This window comes from Erythrolamprus reginae, chromosome 8 (assembly GCF_031021105.1).
Source record: "Erythrolamprus reginae isolate rEryReg1 chromosome 8, rEryReg1.hap1, whole genome shotgun sequence".
In the NCBI taxonomy this organism is placed as follows: Eukaryota; Metazoa; Chordata; class Lepidosauria; order Squamata; family Dipsadidae; genus Erythrolamprus; species Erythrolamprus reginae.
This window is the reverse complement of record NC_091957.1, coordinates 5281619-5302730: the sequence shown is the minus strand read 5'-3', so window position 1 is coordinate 5302730 and position 21112 is coordinate 5281619. Positions and strand designations below refer to the sequence as shown.

General features: G+C 44.8%; 2 protein-coding genes across 2 annotated transcripts in view; both read right to left on the bottom strand.

The window, feature by feature from the left end:
- ZBTB43 (zinc finger and BTB domain containing 43) overlaps positions 1-21112 on the bottom strand; it is a 50607-nt gene that overhangs the window by 15826 nt on the left and 13669 nt on the right. The gene's annotated exons all lie outside the window — the stretch shown is intronic.
- Positions 10668-19991, bottom strand: ZBTB34 (zinc finger and BTB domain containing 34). The gene is made up of 2 exons (XM_070758195.1): positions 19861-19991; positions 10668-13091 (listed from the first exon to the last, which is right to left on the bottom strand). The coding sequence occupies exon 2, from the start codon at positions 13067-13069 to the stop codon at positions 11585-11587; it is 1485 nt and encodes a 494-aa protein (XP_070614296.1). The 5' UTR covers positions 13070-13091; positions 19861-19991; the 3' UTR covers positions 10668-11584.

Below are 21112 nucleotides of genomic sequence, written 5' to 3'. Positions count from 1 at the left end.
GGACCTGACTGGTCGCTGGGATTCGTGCAGCAGAAGGCGGTCCCTGAGATAATCTATTCTGGTGCCATGAAGGGCTTTATAGGTCATAACCAACATGCTTGAGATGGTTCTGAATTGAATTTAGCTTGGTCCATATGAGCTGTTTCTCTACGGGTCATGAGCGCTGGGTGATCTGACCGCAGAACTGCCAAATTACAATACAGCTGAGTGACCATAACCCTATTATGGGAAATTTCTCTCTCTCTTAGTTGTAATATGAGAACTATTTGGACAGGGAGTCATTGCTCACGGTCACTCATGCCCTCATCACCTCGAGGTTTGACTACTGTAACGCTCTCTACATGGGGCTGCCTTTGAAGTGTTCGGAAACTTCAAATCGTGCAGAATGCGGCTGCGAGAGCTATCTATTTTATTTTATTTATTTATTTATTGTTAGAGTTGGAAGGGACCATGCGGGTCATCAAGTCCAACCCCCTGCCTAAGCAGGAACCCTATAGCATCCTAGCCAAATGGCAGTCCAATTTCCTCTTAAAAATGTCCAGAGTATTGGAGTTCACAACGTCCGCTGGTAGGTTGTTCCACTGGTTGATCGTTCTGACCGTCAGGAAGTTCTTCCTTATTTCCAGGTTGAATCTCTCCTTGGTCAGCTTCCAGCCGTCGTTCCTTGTCCGGCCCTCCGGTGCCCTGGAGAATAAAGTGATCCCCTCCTCTCTGTGGCAACCCCTCGTATACCTGTAGACTGCTATCATGGGCTTTCCTAGACTGGAGGCCCACCAGAGACTGTAGCACCCCCAGTTATGGTACTGAGTGAGTCAGAGGACAATGAGGAATCAGAGGAGCTAGCCCTGTTAAATGCCAGAGTTAGGAGTGTCTAGATATGAGTATATTTGAAAATAAGAGATTCTTGGCGTCAGTAGCTCTATGGAACACTTGGACACACCTTGTCAGTATGTAAGGAACAGGCTGATGGGAAGTGGATGTAGTGAATAACGTTTGTAATCATGGCTAGATGTGCCAACTCTGGGATTCAAGAAATACTTTGCTTGCAAACTCTTACAAAGTCATGTAAATCATCCTCAAATAATGCCATCGTCTGAAAAAACCATAGAGAACTGTAAGTTTGTATTTGAATGACAAAAGCACTTGAAAAGAATTGAATTTGGCTTCCGGACTGGGACTCGCTCCTTCGAGACAGTTTAGCCGGGAACGCTGCAAATGGACTACAACTTAACTTGCTTTCTACTGGATGTTTTAATAGTAAGGTAGTTTTATTTTGGATCCTCTGAGTGTGTGTGTGCTTTTTATTCTGAATGGTGACCCAGCCCAGACAGAACACAAACCAAGCCACACCGCAGTTTAGATAGAGATAGGGGAAAACCATAATATGAGCTTGGGGTGATTTTAACCAAGCAGGGTGTGATGACCAGCGCTGTGGCATCTCTTGAAAAATAAATCCAAACTCGGAGACAGGGTGTGTGCTTCAGAAGCGTTTTAATTTATAAACGGCAATTCCCATCGACTTTATTTATACCATAAAAAGGCAATTTACAAGCAAGGAAACAAACGAATGAACCAAAAAAAATCAATTGGAACAAAATAAAGCAGCACTCAAATATTCATGTCACAAAATGAGGCGAAAGAACCAACCCACCAACCAAAAACAACAACAACAACAAAAAAAACCATCTGAGTATAAGAGTAAAATATCATTTGAATAAATATTCTAAAATATCTCATGCTATTAAAATAATCCGTAATGGCAAGTTTAGTTGCTTTAAAGAGCATCCGTTTCATTTAACTTCACGTTTATCGATGAAGCGTGTGGAGTTTGTGAGGTTACCGGTTTAATATTGCAAAATATTGACATTGAGGTAAGTCATTCAAAGCGTTCAAATATTGAGGACATCAAAAGCTAGCGGCTCTTGATAGAAAAGTTACTTAAAAATACTGCTGCCAATGCACCGACATTATGCAGATCTGTTGCGAGTTACTTGCTTGAGCCAAAGAGGTGTAAAAAGTGATATATAGTATATATATTTTTGCAAAGTTCAACAGAGATCTCGACCTGGGTTAGAAGGCATGTTCTAGAACAGAGGAAGTCAGACTGCGACGTGGTCACATAGCTAACGGGGTATGTTGTAAAGTAATTCGATAATTCATAAACTCCCCTCGTCCGGCCTGCAAAAGATTTAGAGCTTGCTTCACGCAAACAGCAGGGGAGAAAGGCGGTTGAAAAAACACAGAGCCGTATTCTAGATCAAGGATATCAAATTCAAGGCCTAGGGTCCAGTTCCAGCTCGCGGGATGCTTAGATTTGGCGGCCTGCAGTGCCTTTGCCAACGAAAACAGCTTGGGAGGGCTGCAGATGGTTGGCGGAGGCCGTTGCGACCGGAAATGGAGCTCGGGAGTCCGTTTTTGCTACAGAGTGCTCGGGCCGCCTCAGGCATCCCCGACACGAGTGACGACAAACTGGCCATGTCCCGCCCCCAGCCACCACCACCCCGAGATCAAACGCAACCCTGATGCGGCCCTCTCAATGAATTGAGTTTGACAACCCTGTTCTAGATTGTGGGGCGTCCAATCTTGGCAACTTGTCGCCCTCGGCGGAATTCTGGGAGTCCAGCAGTTTTTGAAGTTGCCAAGATTGGTCACCTCCATTGTAGATTGGTAACTGTTGAGTCCGAAGAACTGGCAGATGTTCTTCTGCGTCTAAGGAAAGAAAGGCTGAAGTCTGATGACCTGTTCTAGAACGTGCCCTCAAGTGTGAGCCAAAGAACGCATCCCACTGCCCTGAGAAAGGACCGGAAAGATGCGGGAAGCGAATGTAAATTCACCGGGTTTGGCACAGCCGACAAGGTTCGAACTGCTTCCAAGCTTCTTCCAGAACCGTTCTCGAAACATACCCAATAAGACTACCGTATCCCGCATCTTCGAAACCGCCAGATAGTATAGATCAGTGTTTCCCAACCTTGGCAACTTGAAGATATCTGGACTTCAACTCCCAGAATTCCCCAGCCAGCATTCGCTGGCTGGGGAATTCTGGGAGTTGAAGTCCAAATAACTTCAAGTTGCCAAGGTTGGGAAACACTGCTATAGATAATCCTTGACTTACGACCATTTGTTTTGCGAACGTTGGAAGTTACAATGGCACTGAAAACAACTGGTCCTTCCTCATGTCGTTAACACTTCCAGGGTCGTGGGATTAAAATCCCGGCGCCAGGCAACCATCAAGTATTTGTAGGACGGTTGCACCCTCTCGGTGTGTGTGTGTGTGATGTGATCGCCAGTTGTGACCTTCCCAGCTGGCTTTCGAATCAATGGGGAAAGCTGGATTTGCTTAATGACCAGGCATTTAACAATTGGGAGCAGCTCACTTCAACCCCCATTCCCGCTGGAAATCCTGCCTCCAATTGTGGTCGTAACTCAAGGACTACCTGCACGGCGTATCTCCTCCAAGGGAGCCTCCTTTCAAGGCCCTTTGTTGTAAACTGGCCTAATTTCGTTTTCTTACGAAGACGTCGGATACCTGCAGACCGAGTTCATGAAATGATGCTTAATGAACATTCTGAATGACTTTGCTGAGCTTAATTCCGCTCCTTTACAGTTCATGAACTAATATAAATTCATATATATATATATATATATATATAGATATTTATTTACTTATATATTTATTTATTTATTTTATATTTTTATATAAAGGATTTACACGATTCCCAAATACTATTTTTCTTTTTAAAATATATAAAAATTTTAATAAATAACCCTGACGCAAGTCTTAAAAGCACCATTCCAGGGCAAAATTCCCCTTACAAAATAGAATTAGGTGTTGCATATCTGAGTCCCTTTTGCAGTGGCTTCAATGTGAAACCCCTTCCCACAACGACGACAAAAGAAGTCACAGTAAACTTAAAGGTAGATTTCGAATAAGAGATAGCCGCCTAAAGATAAAGCTCAAATGCAACCTCTTTTCCTCCCCCCACCCCCCCTCCAGCCCTTGATCTGAAAAGAAAAAAAAATTCCTGCAATCGTCCTACACGGTAGAGCTCAGAACAATTGCTTCAGATAACCGAATTCCATCTTAAGGAGGAAGGAAAAGCTTCCTTGATGAGTTCTCTGCCCCACTTTGGAATGGAGTAGAGGTGGGGTTTAGGACAATATGTGCCACCAGTGGTAGCCGGAGCCATAACTGCAGGCATGTGAGCCTGTGCCCTAGCTCCACTCCAGTGCGCGTGTGCGTGCCAGCCAACTGATTTTCGGCTGGCCCTTCCCACACCACCCCTCCCTGGAGTTTCCACGTGGCCTGTTTTGGATGCCAAGAAAGTACAGGGCTTGCCTGGAGGTTCCGGAAGGGAGCTTTTTGGCCTCCGTGGGCCTCTGGGAGGGCAGGGGAGGCCGTTTTCACCCTCCCAGGCTTCCAGAAAGCCTATGGAGCTTATAGAGGGCAAAAAACAGACTTTCTGGGCCCACCGGAAGCCGAGAAACGGGCCATTTCCAGCCTCCGGAGGTTTCAAGGAAGCCTACTAGACCCAAAACGGGGCGCAGAGAGGGGCTTGTGCGTGCATGTGCGGAAACATTGCACTTGCATGCGCTGGCCACAGGAGGGCACTGAATTATGGGTGTGGTCACACACATGTGTGCGCACGCTTTCGGCACCCTAGGGATAAAAGGTTCAGCATCCCTGGTCTAGGATGGACCATGGTTTAGGAGATTAGGTGTGGTCAACCTGATCTCACTTTTGGCCAGGACTTCCAGGTTAATTTCTATTCTGAAACGTGTGTGTGATATATATATATATTTGAAAGGTTGAAGACGATTGCAATTCCCCAAATTTCTTTTTTCTTGCGGCACGTTTGCTAAAAACTATCCTTTCTGTCACTAAAAAGCATTCATTCTTGAATACAGAACCAATTGTGAGGTGTTCTGTTGCTTTAAAAAAAAAGAGAGACTTATTTACAAAGCTTCTCTCCCCCCCAACCCCCCCACCCTAGTTTATTTACAAGCTCAATAGAAATTATATGGAAGAATTAACTGGTTAGGAAAAAAGAAAATCAGTCGCTATTTAAAACCACAAACATTAGCAAAGGTATAAAAATTCATTTTCACAGTATGTAAATAGGTTAAAACGTATAAACAAAGGACATTGTCACTGGTTTGTTTTGTTTTCACATTGTCTACGTAGCTTTAAAAAAAAAGGTAGATTAAGACAGTGTTTCCCAACCTTGGCCACTTGAAGATATCTGGACTTCAACTCCCAGAATTCCCCAGCCAGCATTCGCTGTCTGGGGAATTCTGGGAGTTGAAGTCCAAATATCTTCAAATAGCCAAGGCTGGGAAACACTGGATTAAGAGACTCAATTATGGACCAATCTTCTATGATTTCACACATCTAACCCAAGGTTTCCTATAGCTGTCTCACTGATAATTCCTGCGTTATTATGAAATGAAATGAATTTGCAATTCTGGATTAATTCAACATTGTAAAGTCCGCAGCAGAACTGGCTCACTGCATGCTTTGCACCTAGAATAATAAGATAGACCCCCGTGGTAATGGAAAAACACCGTGCAAAAAGGCACAATTGAGGGGATTGTAGCTAGATTTGAGGCCCGTCGTTTTGTTCACCTTGCAATATTATACCAGGGGGAAACAGCAGAGCAAAGGGATGCTTCACACAACACATTCTCCGGTCACAGGTATCTGGAAAGCTCAACACACCCCGCTTATTTTGCGACGGAAGCTTTGCACAGAATGGTTCACCCCTTCTAGCACTGATGATGTTAGCTAGCTGGGTTGCGAAACGTCTGAAAGGAATACCCGCCCCCCCAAAAAAACTTGGAAAGCACCAAAGATCCCACAGTTCAACCCTGAGCTACGAATATTCTCGTCTATCAGCAGAATCGTCCGTCTAACTTTTCAGCAGCTGGACTCGAAATCCTTAACAGGGGCAGCAGCCATAGTTACCTGCTATTAAAGAGTCTTAATGGCAGTGTTTCTCAATAGCAAACCATTTCAAAGTGCCTGAACTTCAACTCCCAGAATCCACACTGGCTGGGGAATTCTGGGGGTTGAAGTCCAGGCCTGTTAAAAGTGGCCATGAGTGAGGAAACACTGGGGAAAAGGGGGTATGGGCGACGTTGTGACAGGAGGGAGGAATTAATTAGTTGATATTATCAAACGTCTAGATATTCTTCTTCCCTACGGTCATTTGGTCTTTGCTGGATGTTTGCGGCCAATACACAAGTGGCAGAACTAGAGGAGAAATTCATTTATACATCCTGCCCTGCCATGCCCTGCCATGCTTTTCAATCTTACTGAAACTGTTGGAAAATATGTCACATAAGAAGCTAAGAAGAGCCAGGCTGAATCAGGCCAAAGCCCATCGAGTCCAGCATTCTGTGTCACACAGTGGCCCACCAATTGTCCATGGGGATCCTGAGCAGAAAGAGAAGGCAAAATCCTCCTTTTCCCTTGACCCCCAACAAATGGGACCCAAGGGAATCTTGGCTGCCTCAACCAACATAGAGGCAGCACTCGGACAACCGTTTCAATAACCACTGATGCACTTGGCATCCCTGAATCTGTCTAATCCTGGTTTGAAGCTGTCGAGGCTGACAGCTGTCACAACCTCTTCTGGAAGTGAATTCCATAAATCAATGACCCTCTGGGTGAAGAAATATCTCCCTTTATTTGTCCTCACTTTCTTACTTCTGAGATTTAGGGAGGGCCCCCTCGTCCTAGTACTGTGTGATAGAAAAAAAACTTTTCCTCTATCCACCTTTTCTATCCCATGCATGATTTTATACACTTCGATCAAGTCACCCCTTAAACGCCGTCTTTCAAGGCTGAAGAGACCAAGGCGTTGCAGCCTGGTTTCACAAGGGAGGGGCTCCATTTCCTTGATCGTTCTTGTTGCCCTTTTTTGCACCTTTTCCAGTTTCATTCTATCCTTCTTGAGGTTCGGTGGCCAGAACGGCACACATGTTGGTTTAACTTGGCTTCCTATAGTTGCCATTTCCTACGAAGCTCTCTGATATATACAGTACTATATTATGGCTTGATCGTTTTTAACCCTAGCAGGCAGTTGAAAGAGGAAAACAAACCTATCCACACAATTCAACATACGAAGGAACTTAAAAACCTTTTTAACAGAAGGCTGTCATCGAATGGATGAACGCTTAGGCGGGTCGACACTAACTACGCCCTGGTTACGAAATCTGCATAATTAAAAACAAGGTAGCCTTTTGGATAAGTCTCTCTTTGGTAAACTCAAACCAGCTCAAGTTTACAGCTTAAAAATAATAAATAAACAAACAAAACAGTATTTTATATCTCGGAAGGACCGAGAGAGGGCTAAGGTCACAGAACAGAAAATTAACCGTCCTCTTTTTTCCTCCCTTAATCCCGACTACCATGGAGTAAAGCCAACTGATTTAAAAGACACCGCAGCAGCAGGTTTGCCGTAGAAGGTCAGGATTAAATTGACACAGCTGGACTTTTGTTCAGAAAAGCTTGGCAAAGCAATTTTAAAAAAGGTTTTTGTTGTTCAGAAGAAAAGGTGAAAAGCTCACATTTTAAGAAGCGTTAAGAGGATACTTAGGCCCTTTCCGTGGTGGTTAAGGAGGCTTTGGCAGTCCAGAGCGAATGGAGCGTTTTCCTTTTTCTGGGCGCTTGGAGAGGGAATAAATCTCTGCCAGCGCCCAGAGAAAAGAAATGCTCCCTTCACTCTGGGCAGCCCAGAGCGAATGGAGCGTTTTCCTTTTTCTGGGCGCTTGGAGAGGGAATAAATCTCTGCCAGCGCCCAGAGAAAAGAAATGCCCCCTTCACTCTGGGCAGCCCAGAGCGAATGGAGCGTTTTCCTTTTTCTGGGCGCTTGGAGAGGGAATAAATCTCTGCCAGCGCCCAGAGAAAAGAAATGCTCCCTTCACTCTGGGCAGCCCAGAGCGAATGGAGCGTTTTCCTTTTTCTGGGCGCTTGGAGAGGGAATAAATCTCTGCCAGCGCCCAGGGAAAAGAAACGCTCCCTTCACTCTGGGCAGCCCAGAGCGAATGGAGCGTTTTCCTTTTTCTGGGGGCTTGGAGAGGGAATAAACCACTTCGCTGTGGTGACTCCCTCGCACTGCCTCCCATACACCCGGCGTGAGGTTCCCTCCCTGAGCATCTGGGTGCAGAAAGGCAAAAGGGGGCGCTTTGCCCCAGATGGATCAACTCGGCTTCAGCCAAACCAAGGAGTCACTACAATGAAGGAAAGGTGCTGGCTATAAAATGAGCAAGTGAGAGGAGAGGGCAGCCCTTCAGCATGGGAAAGAAGAGGAAGCAGGTAGCAGCAGCAGCAGCCGCCTTTCGGTCAAAGGAGTGGAAGGTTCCCCCCTCTGGGCCCACTTGGGTTTCTCTCTCTGGTGCAGTTTATGGGAGGAAGCCTTGCGCCGGGTGTATGGGAGGCGCGTGCTCCTCCTTGCCGCCTCAGAGTCCCTCTTTTTTTTTAAAGCCTTAAAATTTTGGATTTTTAAAAATTCCCCTCAGCTCACCTTCTTCCTTCGGCAGCGACTGTCCCCCTCCTCCTCCCACTCAAATTCCGAGCTTTTATTTCTTTCCTAGTGGGTGGCAGGCATTATCTGCTTTTACACTGATTCCTATGGGAAAAATTGCTTCTACTTACAAACTTTTCTACTTAACAACCTGGTCATGGAAAGAATTAAGTTCTTATGTAGAGGTACCACTGTATATACATGTGCTTCACCACACAAATGTATGTGCCTTCTGCCAGCCAGCTGCTCTTCAACTCCCTACGGCACATGCAGGGTGTCACGGGAGTCATGCGTGCATTGACTTTTGGGGGTTCAGGCGTGCCCATGCACATTCACGTGCCTACATTTGCGTGAATTTGGGCACTCGGTCCAGAAAAGGTTATCCGCTACCGTGGTAGAGGTCACCTGCACTCCCTCCAACAGGTAAATTTTGGGAGCTGCCCTGTCTTAGCGTTCCTCCGCATTATAGCCCAGCTGTGCTTTCAGTGTTTAAAACCTATGGCAGATATTCACGTATCTCTTTCTGGCAGGTCGCCCCAGCGGAATGGAGAATCTCGACGGCGGATCATTGAGAAAAGACAGGCCTTCAAAAAAAATGTCACAGTTGTGAGAAGCTACCCTGGAATTAAAAGCGAAGGCTCAGATTGAAATGCCAGCAATGCACTACGAGATAAAAACCCTTAAAATCGGCGAAGTGGTCACGCATCCTCCAGGTTTGGCATCGAGGTACAGAGGCAGGACATCCATCTGTCCCCCCTGTTCAGGAAGCATACATTGGAGAAACCATAGTTTCATTTAATTAGGAATAGAGTGGCTGTGCTGCCATGCACATACAGGCACATAGAAAGAGAAGACAGAAGTTGTGAGTCCCAAAGGTGCTTTTTTCAAGAAACAACTAGATTTTCTGAAACTCCAGTGGCCTCTTGAAAAAGCACATTTGGGACAACCATGAGAAGCTCCAGTAGACACTGGAGTCCCGAGCACCTTTCAAACCAAGCACCACCAATCTTTTGTTCTGCTCAACCTAGTCAACCCTACTGCCCGCGCTTCCATATCAGAAAATTGATACAGCCGCTCAAATTTCCCGCGAAAGCAAAAAAACACAGCTCAAAACACTGCCCTGTTGCAGTATAGCATACAACGCTCTTAGCCCCTTTGAATTGTCTTCATCAGGGACTTTGGCAGCATCTGCCACACTGCCCCATTCCACCAAACGTCAAAGTAACCTGCTTCAAAACGATTGAACAAAAGCCGTCGTTTCGCCTACTGTGTAGAATTCTTTTTTAAAAATACAGTCAAGTTTGCCAGCTTATACTTTTTGAGGTCTGTTTCAGGAAAGCAACCGTGGAAAAGGTAAGAAAAGGTTTCACTACCAGTTTAGGTTTCACATTTTCTATGCTGCAGTAAGGAAAAGAAAAAGTTAGCACCACTTTTGAAAGTTATCAAACATCTGCAAAGCAGAGAAAACAGGATATTTGTTATTGGCTCTCTGTGAAAAATACTGATTTTAGCAACTGTTATGGAGAAGCTTAAAGACGCCTCTCTAATACAGTAGGATATATTGCTCATCGTTTCCCATACAGTATCATTACAAAAGAAGGTTTTTTTTTTAAAAAAAAATCAACTGTATCATTTGAAAACATTTAAGTATGAAGGTAAGGTGTACCTGAAGAGGTCCGTTACAAATACTGCAGTGAAATATTGTAGATTCAAACACAACATCCTGTTTTAATCCACTGATAAGCTGACCATTAAACTATCCAGAGCGATTAATGTAAAAACGTGATTTCACCTGGTCTGCCTTTTTACAGTACGAAATGAAGGTAGATTCTGAGGAGAGTAAAAAATACAAAAAACCACAATCCTATATTCTGTGTTGGCTAATATAATATTTGTGTTCCTATTTTTAAAAAAAGGGAAGGTCAGCACCAAAGTTGTCCAGTTTGTATTCTAGACAAAAGAAAGCCCCAAATTAACACATTTATGGCATTTGGTTTTTATACGCTGTGGAGCAAAGTTATAGTAAAAAAAAAAGGTATATTTTGCTTGCTTCTGGACTTCATATTTGCGCAAAGGAAAAGAAATCAACCAACTAACCAAGAATAATGTTTCTTGAACAAAATCCAGGCTGAAGGACTTGTAAAAGTTTGAAAACCTTATCAATGGGGTTCCTTTTAAAATATATTTAAGATATTCTACATTCACCCCCTCACCAACCAGAAAAGGGGAAAAAACCCCTGTAACTTTTATAAGATATACATACTGCTCAAAAAAATAAAGGGAACACTTAAACAATGCAATATAACTCCAAGTAAATCAAATTTCTGTGAAATCAAACTGTCCACTTAGGAAGCAACACTGATTGACAATCAATCTCATTTTGTTATCAGCACATTCAACTTTGTACAGAACAAAGTATTCAATGAGAATATTTCATTCATTCAGATCTAGGATGGGTTCTTTGAGTGTTCCCTATATTTCTTTTGAGCAGTGTATATATCTCTTATAAAATGTTCAGGTTTTTAAAAAATATATATATAATTCAAAGCTATTGAAAGTTATTCCACAAAGAAAAGAAACAGAAAAAGCCCACGTTGTCGTATGACAAAACAAAACAAGCAGAGCCGAGAGGAATATTTATCGCTTTCGAGCTATGCCACTTTGATCAAATCGAAATAAGTCCTATTGAATACGACGAGACTCACATCCAAGAACGACTGCCTGCTCGTGGGCTCCCCGCAACACAACGCAAGTTGTCGGTTGGTGAGCCGGCCTGCACTGTCTCTGCTGTCATCACATCTTTAGCTAATAAAGCTCAACCCCACCGTCGGTGAGCACGTCATTTCCCTAGATGGTTTTATGGGGAATAGAGCTCACCCAGCTTCTTTGCAAACAAAACAGGCAGCCTTTTGTTCCGGAACCACGCCCGCGAGAACAGCTAAAATTTAGGGGAGGGGGGGGGAATCGGAATTATAACTCTCGTGAAACCGATAGAAGAAACAAAGAAGGAACGTGTGCTTTGCTCGAGTCGCGTGGAGAAAGAAGCAGCGTCGGGTGTTTTAATCGGGGGTGTGCACATCCATGGTATAATCTAGAGTTTGGGGCGCGGAGGCATCGTCGTCTCTCTGTTCCATATAGACTTCTGTTCTTTCGGGCGACTCCACCCGGCTTCGGATTTCGGCCACGCCTGGGTGATTCTTTCGCAAGTGCTGGTTCAGGGTCCCTTGGAAAGGGAAGCACTTCCCGCAGACTTCGCAGCGGAAAGGCTTGTCGTCGGTGTGGCCGCGGATGTGGTACTCGAGCTGATCCTTGCGGGTGTATTTCTTCCCGCAGTACTTGCAGACGAAGGGCGTGATGCCCATGTGCAGCCTCATGTGCCGATCAAGGCTGCCCTTCTGGTTGAAGGACTTCCCGCAGTAGATGCAGATCAGCCGCTCGCTATAGGCGTACCAGTGGCCCCTGGAATTCCTCTCCCGCGGGTCGCTCTCGTAGCCCAGCTGACGGGCGGAAGGTTCGCCATCGGCTCCCGACGCCAGGCTGGAAACGTCGCTGTGCACGTGGCTGGCGGAGACCCGCTTTTGACGCCCGCGGCCTCGGTAGGAGCCGAGCATCGATCTCGAATTCCCCGAGCTCCTCAGGCTGCCGAAGGATTCGGAGGCGTTCGCGGACTGCGAGGCTCCCTGGGAATACGTGAAAGCGTTTTGCAAGACGGAGCCGAAGGATCCGACGTTAACGGCCACCACTTGTTCTCCGTCCACCATTTCCGTGTGGTATCCATCGTCTCCAAGCGAAGAGCTATCCGAGCAGCTGGGCCGGTCGGATTTTTCCATTTTGACTTTCATCTCGGCCGCCTGGCTCTCTCTAATGATCAGCTCCGCTTGCTCGTGGTCACCTTCAACTTGAATCTCGTATTCGGAAACGCTCCCGCTGCTACCCCGGTCTGAGTGGCCTTCTTCTTGCAGACGGCCGCGGAGAGCATTGGACGGCGTCGTTTCCATCCGGAGGTCGTTCCCTGAAGCCGACGGGCGGCCCTGAGCGCAGTAGGGAGGAGGGGAAATCTCAATGGGGTTGGCAAAGTAGCCGCTCTCCTTCATGCCGTTGTGGTTCTCCAGGGGATCTTCGCTGCCGATCGTCACCGCGTCGACTTCCCCGACGCTGATTTTCGAATGGATGCTTTCCAGGATCTGAGTGCACTTGTCGATGACGCACTGCATCTGGAGAAAGCTGGCTGCGGTGAGGAAGCTGACCACGTCCTTCAGCTGCAGAGACATCCTTCCAGTGTAGCAAAAAGAAAGCAACTGCTCGAAGACGTTGGGGTTTTTAATGACGGAGATTGACAAGCCACTCATGGTGTTCAACGCCGAATGGTCGCGGAAGTAGGGAGAGCTGGCGGCTAAGACGGCTTTGTGAGCTCGGAACGGCTGGCCCTGGATGTGCACGACGAGGTCGCAAAGCTTGCCCTGCAGGCGGAGTTCGTTCAGCTGGCTCAGGACGCTGCTGCTGTACTCAGGGACGTCGAACTGGATGAAGCTGCTGCTGTCCATGTCTCCTGGCCCAAGGTGTAACCTGCAAAAAGGAGACAAAAGGAGCGTTCGTGAAAATCACAATTCAAAATGCACGGCACGGGGTGGGGAAAAGATAAGAAAAAGAAAAGAAAACCCCCACCAGCCGTTTGGGGCCAGGGATGAGATTTTTAACTTTGGCACCGCATATGATCTGCAAGTTGATGAGAATAAAAATACCGAGAGGTGCCAAGTTTTACCCGGGGATTCAAAAGATTCATGAGAGATGGCACGTTTGGAGGTGCGTGAAGTAGGAGGGAATTAATTCCCCTAACACGGAGTGGTTTGATTGGAGGAGGGGGCTGCAGTTTTGATACCGCAAATCTCCTAGAACATCGGCAGGAGTTAACTGGCATGACCCAGAACTATTCACACATCTTCAAATTAGCACACCGAGTCTCTTCTTCAAATACTGGGAATTAATAAACCCATCAGAAGTCGTGCTGGCCGTACTAAGAATGCAAAAAATATATTTCGTTTCATTATTTCTTGGATTTATATTCCGTCCCTCTTCGAGGACTCAGGGCAGCGGAGAAGGGTAGCATGCAAATCTAATTAATAATCATTATCATCATTATCATCATCATCATCTATATAATATATATAAAAACATAAATGATTGACAGCAGAAAAAGACCTCATATGTCCATCTAGTCTGCCCTTATACTATTTCCTGGATTTTATCTTAGGATGGATCTATGTTTATCTCAAGCATGTTTAAATTCAGTTACTGTGGATTTACCAACCACGTCTGCTGGAAGTTTGTTCCAAGCATCTACCACTCTTTCAGTCAAATAATATTTTCTCACGTTGCTTCTGATCTTTCCCCTAACTAACCTCCGATTGTGCCCCCTTGTTCTTGTGCTCACTTTCCTATTAAAAACACTTCCCTCCTGAAACGTATTTAACCCTTTAACATATTTAAATGTTTCGGTCATGTCCCCCCTTTCCCTTCTGTCCTCCAGACTATACAGATTGAGTTCATTAATTAATTAATTTATTTATTGGATTTGTATGCCGCCCCTCTCCGTAGATTCGGGGCGGCTAACAACAACAATAAAAACAGCATGTAAATCCAATACTACAACAACTAAAAAACCCTTATTTTAAAACCAATTTTAATATACTATATAAAGTATAACAAATATTCTATTCAATTCAATTCAATTTATTAGATTTGTATGCCGCCCCTCTCCATAGACTCGTTGTTACATTTATTTGCTGCTTAACTTGCCGTGGAGCTATTGTAGGTGGTTTACAAGAGTAAAAATGAAGAACTGAAAAGAGTATAAACAGAAGGGTTCCCCCTGCCCCTTTTTTCCAACCTTGCAATCTCCAAAATCAGGCTGGGGTCGAGTGTTTACTGGCTGGATGCCCTTCCTGACGCCTATGCAGATTTCGCAGCAGGTATCTATTCTTTGCGCCCTGATAGGGAAGCATCTGTCGCTGCTAGGATTGAACTCTCAACTTCTTGACTGTGAGGCGAGCGTCTTTATTTGTATGCCACCTTGCCACTCAGAACAGAAAATAACAGAACAATAAACAATGGAAAACAGCACAACGAGAACTGATGACCAAAAAAAGAAAGATGGAGAGATAGAGAGCAGAGAACAAGGAGTGAGTGGAATCTGCCATCAATCCAGCAACCACTTCCAACATGGAAGGAAAGCACCTTGCCTGAAAGAAGTCTGCATGGGCAGCTGACCCCAAGTATTGTTGATGTACACTAGCCGGTCATGCAACATTAAGAGGCAAATAATCTTGCAATTTCCTTCCTTCTCATGGCTCCAAAACAGAATTTCTCAACGACTTGAACCATCTTACTAGGCAGAACAACTAATCATGTCAAAAAGTTTCGCTGCAGTTTTGCCCAAACTGTTTGTTCCAGGAGACTAACAAAGGTGTATCCTTTCACACAAAAGCCATCCCTTTAAAAATACATAAATAAAATAATAAAATTAATCAGGGGGGGGGGGGGGGATGGCGTTTTTTTTTCTGCCAAACCATTGGAGATATGACTTGGCTCACACCCAGTGATAGCAAACTTGCTAATTGGGCTGGAATTTAATTTGTTCTCTCGTCTTCCAATTTAGGTGCAGTCTTATCTATCTGAATCATGAGATTAAAAACTAAAAATGATCTCATTTTTATTCTGACTACCTCACTTTTAAAAGAACCATGCAAAAATGACTGAAGGTCTCAAGCATGAAATTTATCAGGAAAGACTTTAATGAACTCAATCTTATAGTCTGGAGGACAGAAGGGAAAGGGGGGACATGATCAAAACATTTAAATATGTTCAAGGGTTAAATAAGGTCCAGGAGGGAAGTGTTTTTAATAGGAATGTGAACACAAAGACAAAGGGGAACAATCTGAGGTTAGTTGGAAGAAAGATCAGAAGCAACCTGAGAAAATATTATTTTACGGAAAGAGTCGTAGATGCTTGGAACAAACTTCCAGCAGACGTTGCTGGTAAATCCACAGTCACTGAATGTAAACATGTCTGGGATAAACATAGATCCATCCTAAGAGAAAACACAGGAAATAGTATAAGGGCAGACTAGACGGACCAGGAGGTCTTTTTCTGCCGTCAATCTTCTATGTCTCTATGAAGGGTTTCATAACACTGCATTTTGGTTTTGCAGAGCAAATCAATGTTCGCAGTAGATAAAGCAACCTTGAACGTATGTACCTTGCTTTCGGTTCAAACATCCACATATTTTTTACAAGTCTGTAAATACCATTTCTGAAGAGAGGCCTATAAAACAGAGACGTATGCTGTGCACACACACGTCAGTACAGGCAGATGCCATAAACCGAACCTTAAAATGGTATTTGTGAGCCACTGCTGTGAAGAAAGAACCGCCTTTACATGACAAAGGAGAAAGATGGTGGATTATCTGGAGCGAGCCCGGGTTAAGCTATTGTAGGTACAAGTTAGCTATGGATTAGGCCAGTTGGTGACTTTATGTTTGCGCTTGCAAAATTTATTTATTTATTTATTGGATTTGTATGCCGCCCCTCTCCGGAGACTCGGGGCGGCTAACAGCAACAATAAAGCAATGTACAATAGTAGTCTGATGTTAGAAACAATTAAAAACCCATTAATACAAAAAACCAAACATACATACATACCATGCATAGAATTTTAAAGGCCTAGGGGGAAGAGGGTCTCAATTCCCCCATGCCTGACGGCAGAGGTGGGTTTTAAGCAGCTTACAAAAAGGCAAGGAGGGTGGGGGCAATTCTAATCTTATCTAAAATTGCTAAGACATGAAAAGGGAGACCCTATACCATTAAACCCGATTGCTTCTCTGTGAGTATCCATGATCTGTGTTGATGTTTTTACACGAGAAAAGATTCAATATATTTTTTCAGCTCAATAATATTGGTAAACTGAAAAAAAGTACATTGAATCCTTCTTACATAAAAACATCAACAAAGAATGACTGTTTGAAGGTTAACAACAGCAGGGGAGGGGGGGGGAAGACATGACTGTTTTTCACACTTACGACCAGTTGCAGCGTTCCCTTGATCAAAATCCAGACGCTTGGCAAAGGACTCATGACAGTCGCAAAATCCAGGTTCATGTGATTTCCCACCCCACCTTTTGTGATCTTCTGACCGGGGAAGAAAGGGTACCAATAATTCCGTTAAAATAGTGGTTCTCAACCTGGGGGTCAGGACCCTTTTGGGGGGCCGAATGACCATTTCACAGGGGTCACCTAAGACCCTGGGAAAAGACAATTTCCCCCTGGTGTTAGGAACTGAAGCGTCTATTCTGGCGCCTTGGAACCTATTTTTACAATCCGACCAATCGGGCGTTTACAGTGGGGGCGTCCCCCTGACCTTCCTGCCAATCAGCTTAAAGTTCTGTTGGGAGAATTGGCGCTAGACTTATGGCTGGGGCTCACCACAACATGAGGAACTGTATAATGGGGCCGCGGCCTTAGAAAGGGTTAAGAACCACAGAATAGCCACAACTCCACTTAACACACATCAGACTTAGCCGCATACATTTTGGGCTCAATTGTGGTGGTAAGTTTTCTTTATGTACCTCATCACTACCTCTGTTTCTCTACAGCTGTCTATAAATAAGTGCTTGGACTTTACTTCCACATCAAGGATTTAATTAGTCGAGACTGATGGACAGTGTCAGATAAACCTTAGCGGGTGAAATGGGTAGGAGGGATGGAGAAAACCAACGGGTGCCTAGAAAGGGAAGCTATGTGAAAGTCTCTGACAACAACGAGTAGCTACTCCTGGGATGTGAGAGCGTAACAAGGGTTTTGACTTAGAAGGGTGTCTCAAAAGTTCCCATGTCAGATTTTTCCATGTATAAATGTTGAGACTCTTCCTCCTTGGCACTGTTTGTGTTGTGTGTATTTGTTCATATTATAAAAATCAATAAAATTTATTTTAAAAAGAGACTCTTCCTCCTTTAAGATGCCTTTGCCTTCTTAAAACTTTCAATGTTGTGACAGTCCATCTTACAACCGCCTCTGCCTCCCTCTCCATGTGAAGCTCAAACCCATGAGAAGTTTATAAACAAAATTCTACCTATCATCTATTGCTGCCTTCCCCCCCTTTGTTCACCATCGCTTCTCCCTTTGGAAGAGCCTCACCTATTGGTACCCAGTCTTTTTTTTTTTAGCAGCGAGTTCCAAACTGTAGGACCAAGGTAACAATTTCCAGACCCAAAGCACCAACCCCTCCAACTAGACACAAAGGAAAAAAGACCCTATAGTACAGAAAGGTTTCACTAAACAAATTAGCTGCCCATCTCAATATAGAGACTCCAGAGTGGTGAACAATAGCAAATAAATAAATACAAAATCAGTGGGGACCGGGCTTTTGCCAGATGAACTAGCATCCATATACCTGCTTCCCTAACCAGGGTGTTATAGGTATATCCATCACACAGGGATCATTTCTATGGAGAAAACAGAAGTCAGGAGCATCTTATTTGATTATATGCCATCCGTCTCACTGCCAAGAGACTCTGGTGTTAGGGACATTCACTATCTTGTCTGTGTGTGTGTTTTGTCGAATGAGAGAATGAGCAAAATAGCTTGAAATACTGTAGATGTATACTAGTCTCTCTTCCTTTTCATAATCAGCAAAAGCATGTTATACACACACACACACACAGTTATGCACACACACAAACACACACACATATACACATATATATCCTAGTCTCCCTTAATTTTCAAATTCAGCAAAAAAAACATGTGACATATATATATATGTATACTGCTCAAAAAAATAAAGGGGATACTCAAATAAAACATCCTAGATCTGAATAAATGAAATATTCTCACTGAATACTTTGTTCTGTATAAAGTTGAATGTGCACGACAGCAGGTGAAATTGATTGTCAATCCGTGTTGCTTCCTAAGGGGACAGTTTCATTTCACAGAAGTTTGATTTACTTGGAGTTATATTGTGTTGTCTAAGTATTCAATTTATTTTTTTTGAGCAGTGTGTGTGTGTATGAATGGAAGATGGTGCATGTCCTTAACACACACACACACATGAATTTATATGAAAAAAAAAATAGGTCAGAGTATTAGCCTGGTTCCCAACAGACTAGAATTCACAATCTCTAGAACTCACAATCTCTTGGCTTCCAGCTGGGCGCCTTCCCCATTACCCTTGGGTGGAAGAGGAGGTTCTACAATAGGTCACTTGGGGACCAGGAGAAGAGAGTGATGCTTCAAACTAATGAATGCCACCAGACTAAAAAGTGGGTGATTGTGAATTTTTGACCCACTCTAAGCATGAAAGCCGGGTTGGGTGACTTTGGGCCAGTCGCTAGGTGATGGGGACTTCTAGTCCTACCTTAGACATGAAAACCAGTTGGCTGACTTAGCCAATCACCAGACGATGGTGAGTTCTAATCCCATCTGAGACATGAGAGCCAACTGGGTGACAATGAGTTCTAGTCCCGCTATAGATGTGAAAGTCAACTGGATGAATTTGGGCTAGTCACTAGGTGATGATGAGTTCTAGTCCTACCTTAGGCATAAAAACCAGTTGGTTGACTTAGCCAATCACCAGGCGACCGTGAATTCTAGTCCTGCCTTAGACACGAGATCCAACTGGGTGACTTTGGGCCAATTACCGGGCGACCGTGAGTTCTAGTCCTGTCTTAGACACGAGAGCCAACTGGGTGACTTTGGGCAAACACCAGGCGATCCTGTGTTCTAATCCCACCTTAGACATGAGATCCAACTGGGTGACTTTGGGCCAATCACAAGGCGACCGTGAGTTCTAGTCCTGTCTTAGACATGAGATCCAACTGGGTGACTTTGGGCCAATCACCAGGCGACTGTGAGTTCTAGTCCTGCCTTAGACACGAGAGCCAACTGGGTGATTTGGGGCCAATCACCAGGCGACCATGAATTCTAGTCCTGCCTTAGACACGAGAGCCAACTGGGTGACTTTGGGCAAACACCAGGCGATGGTGAGTTCTAGTCCCACTTTAGGCATGAAAGCCAGCTGGGTGATTTGGGCCCCCTCCCTCCCTCCCTGCCCAGCCCACCACACAGGGTTGTTGTTGTGGGGGCAACTAGCATGAGGCACCCAGCAACTCCATTGGCTGCCCTGAGTTGCTTATAAAGCAACGACCGCCCGATAGCAATGAAGGAGGGAAGGGACGGGACGGGGGCGCCCGAATAGGAAGCCGCCGGAAAGGGAAGGGGTCCCAAGAGGCCGCCCCAAAGCGTCCGACAACCGCCCGGCCAGCGCTCTCCCGTCTCCCGCCTCACCTGAGGGGCGTCGGGGTCTCCTCACATGGCGGGCCCGCCGGAGGGAAGCTCGGCCCTGACCCGAGTACTGCTTTCCCCCCGGCCGCCGCCGCCGCCAGCGCCGCCGCCTTCCCCCTCAGCTAGCGGCACCCGGAAGCGAACCCTTCTTGCTGGGGGTGGGAAAACGGACGCGCGGTTCCGCTTCCGGGGCGCCATAGGCGGCGAACGGGGAGAGCATGGAAAAAAAGGAAGCGCCGAGGCCACGCCCCTTCGAGGGAGGCCCCGGTGAAAGAGAGGGCGCATGCGCGCGGAGAGCGAGCGAGCGAGCCTGGCACATCTATTCCCTTGCGCCCCTAGTGGACGCTTTGGTGTCCTGCTTCGAGCAGGTCTAATCTTAAACCTGATTTTGCATTAAACTTAAACTTTAAATGGCACGATAATATAATTAATATAGAAATAAATCGTATAGCATAGTATACCGGATACTTTAATACAATACAGTACAGAATAGTGTCAGTATTAGTATCTTATCCTATCCTACTTATTTATTTATATATATTTTCTTGTATGTACACTGAGAGCATCTGCACCAAGACAAATTCCTTGTGTGTCCAATCACACTTGGGCAATAAAGAATTCTATTCTATTCCATTCTATTCTATTTATTCGACTTCTATGCCACCCAATCCCAAAGGACTCAGGGCAGCTGCTTAGAACTAAGGAGAAATTTCCTGACAGAACAAGTAGTCAGTGCCATAATTTGCCTCCAGAAGTTGTAAATGCTCCAAAACTGGAAGTTTTAAAGAAGAGATTGGAACAACCAATTGTCTGAAGTGGTGTAGGGTTTCCTGCCTAAGCAGGGGGTTGGACTAGAAGACCTCCAAGGTCCCTTCCAATTCTTTTATTCTATTTTTTAGTATGGTGTAGTATTAGTATAATAGTAATTAAAATAATAATTGACAGGATTTTCCCCCTCAAGTATTTTTATTTTTCTCCTCTACATCACATACAGGTTAATAGGTATATACCTTAAAACAGTGTTTCCCAACCTTGGCCACTTGAAGATATTTGGACTTCAATTCCTAGAATTCCCTAGCCAGCGAATGCTGGCTGGGGAATTCTGGGAGTTGAAGTCCAAATATCTTCAAGTGGCCCAGGTTGGGAAACACTGCCTTAAAATATTAAAAATAGCTTACATAGTTACATGTTTTTATCAATTGTTCAAAAATCCATATCTTATTCTGCCCTTGCCTCAACAATCATCAGTCTGCTC

What these genes read in the sequence shown, in the direction of transcription:
- ZBTB34 (XM_070758195.1), bottom strand. Translation starts at nt 13,069, where the DNA reads ATGGACAGCAGCAGCTTCATCCAGTTCGACGTCCCTGAGTACAGCAGC.